Below are 11,908 nucleotides of genomic sequence, written 5' to 3' on the forward strand. Positions count from 1 at the left end.
TTTTGGCCAGGTTTTTTGGAAAATCGGACACTGTGCGGTGTGATAATGAAGCTAAAACCTTAAAAATACCGAAAATCGGTTGGTACCGTTATATGGGGGCTATATCAAAACGTGGACCGATATAGACCATTTGCAATACCAAACATCCTAGGAGTAATAGAATCTTCTATACCAATTTACAAAGCTCTATCTTAAAAATTGCGAGCTGTATCTTGATTTCAACAGACGGACATGGTTATATCGACCTAGAATTTTACCCTGATCAAGAATATATATACTTTATGGGGTCTCCGATGAATATTTCGATGTGTTACAAACGGAATGACAAATTTAATTATACCCTCCATATTAATGTGGAGGGTATAAAAATGCACATTCCACTTCGGTCCCTACTCCCAACAACAAATTGTGCACTACTTATTAATTTTCGTATACTTAAGGTACGTATTTCGACAACCACATATCACAACCTACACTGACATTAGTACAAAATAATAACTGTAATCTTAATTCCAAATCTCAGAATTCCACCTGTATCCGTTCGTCCAATACCAAATTGTACCATTTAGTTCTCTTCGTACCCTTAAGTACGGTTTTCCAAAACTACCTAAAACTTTTACTTTAACAGTAAACCTAACTTCAAATTTCAGGATACCAGCTTTATTCGTTCAACCAAATTCAAATTGTACCAAATTTAGTACCATTTAGAACTTTTCGTACCCATAAGTACGAACTTTAAAAACTTCCTCAATTCTACAGGCCAACAGTAATCATAACTTCAAATTTCAGGATTGCAGCGCTATCCGTTCATCCAAATCCAAATTGTACTAAATTTAGTACCATTTAGTACTGTTCGTACCCATAAGTACTAACTTCCAAAATTTCTTCAATCCTACACTCCAACTGTAATCTTAGTTCCGAATTTCAGGATTCCAGCGCTATCCGTTCATCCAAATCCAAATTGTACCAAACTTTGTACCATTTAGTACTTTCCGTACCCGTTAGTGCGATTATCCAAAGCTTCCTGAATCATAGACTTCGACAATAACATTAATTCCAAATTTCAGGATTCCAGCTCTATTCGTTCACCCAAATCCAAAATGTGCCAAATTTAGTAATTTTCGTACCTATTAGTACGAGTTTCCAAAACCACCTCAATCCTACAGTCCAACAGTAATCTTACTTCCAAATTTAGTACTTTCCGTACCCATAAGTAAGAATTTCCGCAACTACCTCAGTCCTACAGTACAACAGTAATCTTACTTCAAAATATCAGAAGTCCAGCACTATCCGTTCGCTTAAATCCAAATTGTACAAAATTTAATACTTTCCGTACTCATAAGTACGATATTCCAAAACTTCCTCTATCCTACATTTCAACAGTAATCTTAATTCGACATTTCATGATTCTAGATCTATCTCAATTTATCTATCTATCTCTATTGTGCCGAATTTAGTACCATTTACTATTTTCCGTACCCATAAGTACGAATTTCCAAAACAACCTCAATCCTACACTCTAACAGTAACCCTAATTCCGAATTTCAGGTTTCCAGCTCTATCCATTTACCCAAATCCCAACTATATTAAATTTAGTACCATTTAGTACTTTTCGTACACATAAGTACAAATTTTCAAAACCACCCTCATTTCTCAATCCTACACTTCAACAGTAATCTTAATTCCACAGTTCAGTAATATTAATTCCTCAGGGACATTTGGAAAAATTATTTAAAAGAGTTGTGAGTAAAAAAAAATTAAGTTTCAGTGTTTTATTTAGAAATGCACTTAAAATTTGGGAATAATTTGTCGCTTAGCCTCAATAAGTATATTCTTTCTCATGATGGAATCTCTCAAATAAAACTCTTGCCGTTTAATTTTGCCACCATTTATAATTTAAATGCAAGCGTTTTATTTGAAAGATTCCGTCATGAGAAAGAATATATTTATGGAGGCTAAGCGACAAATTATTTCCTAGTTTTAAGTGCATTTCTAAATAAAACACTGAAACTTAATTTTTTAAAATTATATTTTATTTTTAACTTTTTAGTAAATACATTTTTTTGACCACTGAGAACAAAATTATAGTCAATTAAGGCCGAAAATTTAGATAAAAACTTTAAAATGCCTGAAATCGTGTAGTACCGTTATATAAAGGCCATACCAAAACCAGGAATTATGTCCATAATTTTTGGTGGGGAAGTTTCTGTACCATTGGGGACTCCAAATGCCAAGTTACAGCCAATTCGGCCTCAAAATGAAGATAAAATCATTAAAACACTTGGAATCGGGTGGTACCACTATATCGGGACTATATCAAAACCTGGACCCATGTCAAAAATTTTTGGTGAAGAAGTTTCTGTAAAATTGGGGATTCCAATTGCCAAGTTACAGCCAATTCGGTCTCAAAATGAAGATAAAATCCTCATAATACTTAAAATCGGGTGGTACCGCTATAAGGGGGCTATATATGGGAAAATGCCTGTATCATTGGAAATGCCAAATGACAGCTAATTCGGCCAAAAATGATAAAATCCTCAAAGTACCTGAAATCGGGTGGTACCGCTATATGGGGGCTTTAAGAAAAATTGGGGCCATATTCATGTATTGTCATCCAAATCTGAAAAGTGTGCAAAGTTCGAGTTCGATTGGTCAACTGCAACTGTGTGGAAAATGAGTTACCAGAGTTGAAATGCAAGTTAAATAAAACGCCGTTAAAACACTGTAAAATAGACCAATCTTTGTTTTAATTTCATATTCATAGTTTTGTTCCTTTACGTTCAAGAATCTTCAAGTTTTACCACTTTTTACTCGAAAAAGGCTCCTTTACTTCAGACACAATACAATCCATATGGGAGCATTTTACAACTTGTACTACTTTTGCCGGTTTTACCATTTTCAGAAGTAAAGGAACAGACCACATGTGTTGTCATCCAAATCTGAAAAGTGTGCAAAGTTTTAGTCTGCAACTGTGTCAAAGTTTGAAATGCAATTTAAATAAAACACAGTAAAAACACTGTAAAAATGGACCAATATTGGTTTTGATTCCATATTTTATTTTAGAAATTGCACTCATGATTCAACTACTTATTTGGCTACAAACAAAGATGCAGTCTGTCATTTCTTGTACCCATGATTATCTTTTTGGATACAAACATTAAAATATCATAAAATAAATTGTTTCTTGTGTTCTTAAGAATTTTATTTGCAAAAAGTTATTATAAATGTAAACATTGCTAAAATGTGAAAATTTTATAAAATGGATTCAAATCGGACATTTTCAAAATGTGAAGAACGGAATGCCTTTTTCATGACTCTGCGTGGACTGCTTCTAAAATAGCTATTCAATCACTACTTCACATAGAACAACTTCAAATAAATTTTACTGGGAAAGTGAACCCATAACTTTTGGTGTTTAACCCCCTGTTTTTGTAAAAAATTTTATTATTCTCACACGAATTGTCAAATTTTGTAGATGGGTTTACTCGTCTTAGCGCAAATGTCGAGCGCTGATTTTTAAATGGGGAATTCTTTACTAAATATGGAACGCGTCTACGAAAAATTAGTTCCGTATGTCATCTGGGGGCGGAGATATGGATGCCTAAATTATTACGAATATAGACGAACGAACAAAAAATAGTTACAAAAACTGGGGGTAAATCTCAAAATAACTTATAAGTTGTGTTCCAGAACTAAAAAGTTTTTACAATTTTTATCACTTTTACACATTTTTTACCACACAGCGTTCCCGTACACCAAAAAGTGGTAAAATGTTCACTTCTATTTAAACAAAAATGGCGCTGAATGACTCTCTCAATTTGAGCGTGTAAAAAATAGTAACATGGTTGCCGCCTTCTGATTGGCTGGTAGGCTGACTTTGACATTTGTTCCAATTTCTTTGGCGTTTTTCCCATTTTTTCCGTTCCCGTATATTTTGAATAAAGTTGTATGTATATCAGAGATCAGATTGAGATGATTCGTCTTTTGTATGCATTCATTCTTTCGTTGCTATTGACATGCATTCATTCGCAAATATCAACTGATGTTATTGCTTAACGTGCATTCATTATTTTTGATGATTGCCTTCTTTCGACACTATTTTTCTAGTGCCGTTACATGTCAAGCAACAAAATTGCAGTACATATAACAAATCATTCACTGTATTCGCTATGCTTTCGTTGCCTTTTTATTGCACTATAGTGCAATGTGCGTATCTAATTAATAGACTGGTCAACACAAATTGTCTTTCATATGATTTTATAGTGTTTCTAACACATATTGGCGAGTAATTTTATACCCTCCTCTATACTATATACTCCTCGAAATAATCATTTTGGTTCCAACAAAGTATATATATTTTTGATCAGCGAACAATTCTACGTCCGCCCGTCTGTGTTAATCACTTTAGATGGATACAATTTTTATTGAAATCTATTGTAGGTATGTCTGCAGAACTTTTTGTATTGAAACAGGGCTATAAAGATCAACGTTTTCGTATAGTTCCCTTACAAAGACACGCGTCGACGCTTTAATAAAATTTGAAGGTATTAGCCCCATATGCCCCGAAATTTATTTGAAATTTGGTATTTTGTGTTTATTAAGAGCTAAGAAAACATTTTCATAAAAAATCGGTGTATATAGGTCCACGTTTGTGTATAGCCCCCATATAACAGTACCAGCAGATTTCATTTATTTAAAAGTTTTTATTTACATTTTCGATCTAAATTGGCTGTAATAAGGTTATGGGGTTCCGTTGAAGTTGAAAAGGGCAAGTTGATAGGGGGAAGTTCGGAAGAGGATGTTAGGAAATTCGGAAATTGTTTTTCGGAGGTTCGGTGGATGTTGTTCGGAAATTTGATGGAGGATGTTCTGAAGTTCGGGGTAGGTTGTTCGGAAGTTCGGAGGGGTTGTTCAAATGTTCGGAGGAGGTTGTTCGAAATAGTAAGATCTATTTACTAAACATTTAGAAATAAACAAATAATTTAAATAATTAAGTTAATTAAATGCAATAAAAACTTGAAAATAATTTTTCTCTTAGACTCAATAACTATATTCTTCTTCATGATGGGATCTCTCAAATAACAATATATTCTGCGGAAACCTTTTCCAACATTATTTATGGTGGAGGGTATACAAAGTTCGGTCCGACCAAACTTGACGCCATTTTCACTTATTAAATCTGACAATAGTTTTTATCTATCAGTTTTTGGTTTCGAATACAAGTATTTTTTAAGTGGCCTGTTTCACTGATGCTATTGGAATTTAAATTCGTTCGAATTACTACCAAATTTCTGGTTTTTGAAAAAATATGAATCATTTCATCAAAAGGAAAAAATTGAAATATCCTTGCTCACAACTGTATTTAAGAGAAATCTATATTTTCGTCTTGCATGAGTTTACGTTAGATATTTTATATTTTTTTGTAAATAATAGTAATTCTAAAAATTTTCTAAGATAAATGAATTCAAAGATTACAACAAACTTCGGTGTGTAGCTGTATTAACAACACTTAAAATAATCTTGCATTTACGGCAGCGTAAAGGCGCGAGCAACAATGTCTTAGATAAACTGGTCATTAAATCGTAAATTTTTGTCTTATACTATATCTAAAAAAAGCTATATCCTAGTTACATCAGTTATTTTTTTGTAACATGTTAAGTAAATTCTTTCTATTAAACAGAATATCGTTCATTTACTCAAAGAGTGACACATCTCAAAAATTGAGTTTCGAAAAAAACGCGTTTTAAGTTACCGATTGAAATTTGGCTTCCAAATTTAAGAAGACTATTACACAAAAAATAAAATAACTACTTGCACCATATTTTGCAAGCATCCTGCCAGATATCAGATCTAAATTTCAGTGCAAGATCGACCATGATTTGAAGTCTTTTAGTGCTTCATAAACTCAAAACAATGTTTGTTGAATTATGCCAAACTCGTAGTAAATGAGCTGTATCTCGTTGAGTTTTAGAGATATAGGCATGGAAATTTGTAAAGTAAAGTCTTACAAAAAAAAAATAGAAATTGTTAACTCAGAAACCGCATTTTTTAGTTATACCACTTTTTGAGTAAATGAGCGATATGGTTTAACGTTTTTATTATATGTATTAATACTATTTTTTCTTAAATAATCTTGAACTACATATCAGTCCCCATATTATGCAATACAAGAAAAACCTGTAATAAAATAATCGATAAGAAAGTCTCCTATGTTTCTTTCAATCAACAATGTTGACCATTCACACCATTCGCTGCCTTTTAGGTGTGTTAGGTGTGATTGAGAGAAGGCAAGCAATGCAGTGCACTGTTTTCGTCTTACACTCTTGTGATGAATGGTGTAGTGTGCTGTTGTTTTAAAGTGATGTGAACTATCGACAATAGGCAATGGTTTCTGTGAATGCATTCAAAGGCAATGAAATCGCCATTCAAACCGAAACTGATGTATATCTCATTTTTCACATTTCGCTCTTTTAATACTTTTACCATTAAAAAAGAACGGGAACGCACATATGTATAATAAAATAAAACAAGATGATTTGCACTTTATGAAAATTTATTTAATTCAATCTTCGTCATTATTGAGTTCTATCGACCACTTGATCATTGAAAATAATTTTCACATCAGTTTTCATCAAATTGGTGAAAGATGATGTCAATGCAGTCAGGGTAGTGCCCGGCAAGCGTCTATCGAATGGGAAGCCCATAGTTCGTCTATCGGGATAGAGTTTATCCTTCAAGCCACAGAATGAATAGGCATCACCACAAACATCGGGGCTGTCAAAGAACAAAATAAAGAAAACCTCGCCATTAATAACCACTCTCAAACGCTAAAAAATCGTTTAGTTTACCTGTTGTTGGTTTGTTGTACTGCGTCATTGGTGTAGTCCGAAATCATTACGAACAAATCGAATGTCATACCCTCAGGCTTGCCCTTGGGCAAAAGAAGATGATCGGGCCAACCACAACCACAGAATTGGAATGCAGCTAAATCATTGGCATTGGTGGGTTGAGCACTAGGTCCCACACGACGTAATGATCTTTCGAAAGGAATTGTAACGGAAGATTCATCAGAACGGCGGCGAATTGTATTTCTTCCAGGAGTCACTGTGGAAAATATTCAATATTAAATTCATTCAACCCAACTTGTGGTTCATCAACTTACAATTCACTGTGAATTTATCCATTTCTATAGCCAAAAGACGTTGATCTTCAAGACTGAGTGGTGTTCCACGCTCATCGGTTTTAGGGCATAGGAAAATGCGACAGGTGCCTTTCTTTGGTGTAGCGTTCGAATTGGTTACATTAACAACATACTCGAATGGGGCATGTTGCAAATGTGTAAAGGTGGCAAACACACTGCCATTGGGACCGAAATCCAGACCAGCAGCCAGATCCACGTTGGATTTTTGCCAATAGGTTAAGAGTACATTCGGAGCCGCTGTACGTGAGTTGATCTTGGCCTCAACGTTGTTAATCGTGATGCCTCGGTAGGCCAAATGGCTTTGATCGTAAGGTGGCAAACTGGTCTTGAATTTATTGAAAATAGTATCCAAATATCCATGCCATTTGTAGAAGATAGGATCACGCATTGCAGTCGTAACATCACCCATTACTCCGTATTCTTCCAAATGACGCGCATCGGGATCATGGGCAAAGGAAATGAGATTGTGAACCATGTTATGAAGATTACCATAGTACTGACGGTTAATCGATAAGGACGAAGCTTCAATCATATCACCCAGCATATCAATGCCCTTAACTTCATCCAATGGATAGCGTTTTCCGGATGGCTAAAATTTGAAAAGTGTACGCTTAGATTATGTCACAATCGAATGTCATCCATATAAACTTAACTTACATCTACAACAAAACCTTGATCGATGGCAGCCAAAATACGATCACGCCATCTTTCACATTCAGCAATTTCAAGAACATTATTCTCACGATTCATGTCACGTAACACCGTGTTGGCTATACGACCGGGATATGTACGATTATTGACACTGCTCAGAAGTTTGGGGAAGTAACCCTCGGCAATGGGAGCACGCAAGTTGCTCATTAATTCGGTACGTTTCAAGTTATTGCAGAAGCGTTCCACGTTGTAGCGGGCTATAACTTGATGATGCATATAATAAAACAATTCACCGCGACGGTCCTTTGCAACAACCTCACGAGGACCTTCAGTGGGATATACCAAATGCCAGTGCCAATGATGCATATTCACTCCGATATCTTCACGGAAATAGGCGAGACGTTGTTCATCCTCCAAATCTGATGCCGTATAGTTCCTTGGAATTTCAATCAGAGACTATGAATTGTAACGGAAAATACCATAATTTAAGCAAATTTTGGAACAAGTACACATGTAAGTTAAATTCCTTACACGCTGACTGGGATCCGGTATAAGTGAAGCTTCTTGACGGGCTTCCTGCAACAGAGATGGTTCTACAAAGTTCGAGGGAAATGTTTCAGCAACTGGTGGAACACGAATATTGCGTGTATCACGGCGATGTTGAATGGCAACAGAAAAACAATACTGGAACAACACTGGATTAACACGATCCCTGGAATGAAATATTTAAATAATAACTTCGTTTTTCCCCATCGTATCGTCAACCTACTTGGTATAGGCACAGAGCGATGCAAAACTTTGCAGGTCAGGACTCTCCATAAACAAGGTGATAAGTTGGCTAGCAACCTTCTTATGTTGGTCTTGGAACAGAGAGAACTGTTGCTTCTTTCCAATAACTTTGGCGAAGTCCAAATTAGGTTTTCTTGCCAGGTCACGCAAAGGGATCTACAATAAAAATAACTCACACATTTGTAGATAAATATTAAAATGGGAAATTGTCCATACATAAATACATACCTTAACATCAACATGATCACCGTATCGGGATTGAAGTTCTACATTGGAACCACTGTAACGTTCAGTGTAGTAACTATCGGGCAAATCTAAAGCGGCCTTGCCATTATCACGTGATGTAAAAACTGGTTCCAAAGGACGTTGGAACAACAGTTCAAGGGCTTTGGTATCGTTTGAAGACATTTTTAAATTTCACGCAGAATTGCAGACAAGAGAAGTAGTGAATGTTGAAACAATTTCACAACTGATGACCTTTCCCAGTTCAACACAGTTTTTATAGTGTCAAACAAAACGAAAATATTAGTGATAAGTGCTGGAAATCACACTTTAGCGGTTTCCCTTGGCCCAATCATGTCAACGAAATTTTTGAATTCTGTGGTCGGGTCTCTTACCACAACAATTGATAAAAGTGCGTGTGGTGATTAGAAGCTGAATAGATCTCTGCTTTTAGAATGATATGTTCCATATGTCCCTTTGTGGGAAATAATGTGTGGATATATCTGTATGCGTTGAATAAGAACAAAAACAAGTAAAACAAGTAAAAAGTATCAGTCGGCTTTGCCGACAGAGATATACCCTCAGCCTGTGCAAATTGAAACACTTTTTTTCACAATAAACTTATGTATTTAGGGGGTTTCTAAATTTTGGTCTCGTATGAACCGACAAAAATGTTGATTAGGATTAAAGTTCAAAAATTTTACTGTTTTCTCAAGAAGTATGGACTTGCCCCTGAAACAACTTTTACCATCGTAATTGAGGCAGCGAATGTAAGTTGCTTCAAAAGAAATCAAAGTGATTCAATAGCAGGTCTTAAAGTGAACTTATCCAAAATTTTGTGTGGGAGGTACGGGATGGAGTGGACAAATATAGACCATATTCAAAACTGATATATCTGGTAGATATATTAGGGTGTGTAATGTATGGACCAAATCGGTCACTCCCATCAAGAGTTATCGTGCCCACAATTTTTCCGAATATTTTTGAACTTTTGTGGCGTAGGTACCTGAAGGAGTGGACCGATATGGCTTATCTACGAACTTAAACTAAGTTTGGAAACAATATTACGAAGGCCAAATTTTGGCCGGAACCGGCATTTCCGTATCTTGCGCTTCCACCCATAAACATGGTGTCATAGGGTTTGTTTTTCAACTCTCAGGCTATTTTTTCAGAAGTATGGACTTGCCCCTGAGGAAACTTGTACCTTCGTATAGGGGACAGTGAGCACAAGATGGTACAACAAAAACCAAGGCGATTCGAGAGCAGGTCCTAAACTGAACATTTCCGAAATTTTGTGTGGGAGGTACTCGAAGGAGTTTACCTATTGAGTCCATATTGGAACCTCATCTATGTCTGGTAGAAATTTCATAATGTGCAAAGTATGGACCAAATCGGTTACTCCCTTCAAGAATTATTGTACGCACAAATTTTCCGAACATTTTCGAATTTCTGTGGGGGAGGTACCGGAGGGAGTGGACCGATGTAATCCATCTTTAAACTTAAACTAAGTTTGGACAAAATATTACGAAAGCCAAATTTTGGACCGAATCGGCAGATCCGTTCGAGAGTTATCTTGCGCTGCAACCACTACACACGGTGTCATAGGGTTTTTTGTAACTTTCAGGCTATTTTCTCAAGAAGTATGGACTTGCCCCTAATGAAACTTACAGCGTCGTATAGAGGACAGCGAGTACAACTTGCGTAAACAAAAATCAAAGCGATTCGAGACCAGGTCCTAAACTCAACTTTTCCGAAATTTTGTGTGGGAGGTACCCGAAGGAGTGGACCGATTGAGTCCATATTGGAACCTAATCTAACCCCCTGTTTTTGTAACTATTTTTTGTTCGTTCGTCAATATTCGTAATAATTTTGGCATCCATAACTCTGCCCCTAAATGACATACAGATCTAAATCTTCGTAAACACGTTCAATATATAGTTAAGAATTCCTCATTCAAAAATCAGCGTTTCACATTTGCGCTTAGGCGAGTAAATCGATCTAAAAAATTTGACAATTCGTGTGAGAATATAAACTTTTTTTACAAAAACTGGGGGTTAGTTTGGTAGAAATTACACGATGTGCAAAGTATGCACCAAATCGGTTATTTCCTACAAGAGTTATCGTGCGCACAAGTTTTGCGACAATTTTTGAACATTTGTGGGGGAGGTACCTGAAGGAGTGGACCTATATGGCCCTTCTTCGAACTTAAATCGAATCTGGACAAAATATTTCGATACCCGAAATTTGAACCGAATCGATTTATCCGTTCGAGAGTTATCGTGCGCACCAGACAGACAGACAGACGGACGGACATTGCTAGATCTACTCAAAATTGTCTGAAACGGATACAAACATACTTGGGGTCTAAAACCATTATTTCGATGAGGCACATTTTTGGTCGTATCAAAGTGTAAATATCCTCTTTAGCCTAAAGGCTGAGGGTATAAACATATCAATCGACATTGTCAACAGAGATGGATACTCTCTTAGCCTGAGACAAAAAGGAAAAAAGCAAACACATATTGATTTTGTGTTAATTCCATGAATTTTTTACACATCGTCCGAGAACGGATATTCATGGGTTATTCGTCATTATGCTTCGTCAAAATTTAACCATAAAATCACAATTTCCATATGAGACAGACCTTTGGGTAGAAATTGGGACTTTCATTTATGGACTGGTTGAATCCGGCTACACAGCCGAAATTCTTTGTAACCAAAATTAATGTATTTAGGATGTTTTCAGAATTTAATGGCCTTTTTTTCAGAAAGTATACGAGCATGGTTTGGGATTCACATTAATGTGTGTTGAACTTTCAAATTTCAAAATTTGTCATTTTTAAATTTGGCCGCGTAGAAACATGCAGCAAGTTTGCCAGCATCTGATTGGCTGATACGTTGATGTTGACATTTCTGCCAGATATGAAATTGGCAATTTTTGTCATTTTCCATTCCCGTACTCTTTGGACAAATTGGTATGGAAAACAATTTTTCACAGTCCTGGTTAAAAAATTTGTCTAGCAGAAGATAGGAGAAAAGGACGTC

At 35.9% G+C, this 11,908-nt stretch overlaps 1 protein-coding gene across 1 annotated transcript; it reads right to left on the minus strand.

The window, feature by feature from the left end:
- Window positions 1–6,552: 6,552 nt before the first annotated feature.
- LOC141390891 (phenoloxidase 2-like) lies at window positions 6,553–9,324 on the minus strand. The gene is made up of 7 exons (XM_073963825.1): window positions 8,870–9,324; window positions 8,622–8,797; window positions 8,384–8,564; window positions 7,859–8,308; window positions 7,163–7,790; window positions 6,849–7,104; window positions 6,553–6,774 (listed from the first exon to the last, which is right to left on the minus strand). The coding sequence occupies exons 1-7, from the start codon at window positions 9,047–9,049 to the stop codon at window positions 6,576–6,578; spliced, it is 2,070 nt and encodes a 689-aa protein (XP_073819926.1). The 5' UTR covers window positions 9,050–9,324; the 3' UTR covers window positions 6,553–6,575.
- Between the last annotated feature and the right edge of the window lie 2,584 nt (window positions 9,325–11,908).

This window comes from Musca autumnalis, unplaced genomic scaffold (genome assembly GCF_047663935.1).
Source record: "Musca autumnalis isolate F117 unplaced genomic scaffold, ASM4766393v1 scaffold_1, whole genome shotgun sequence".
NCBI lineage: Eukaryota > Metazoa > Arthropoda > Insecta > Diptera > Muscidae > Musca > Musca autumnalis.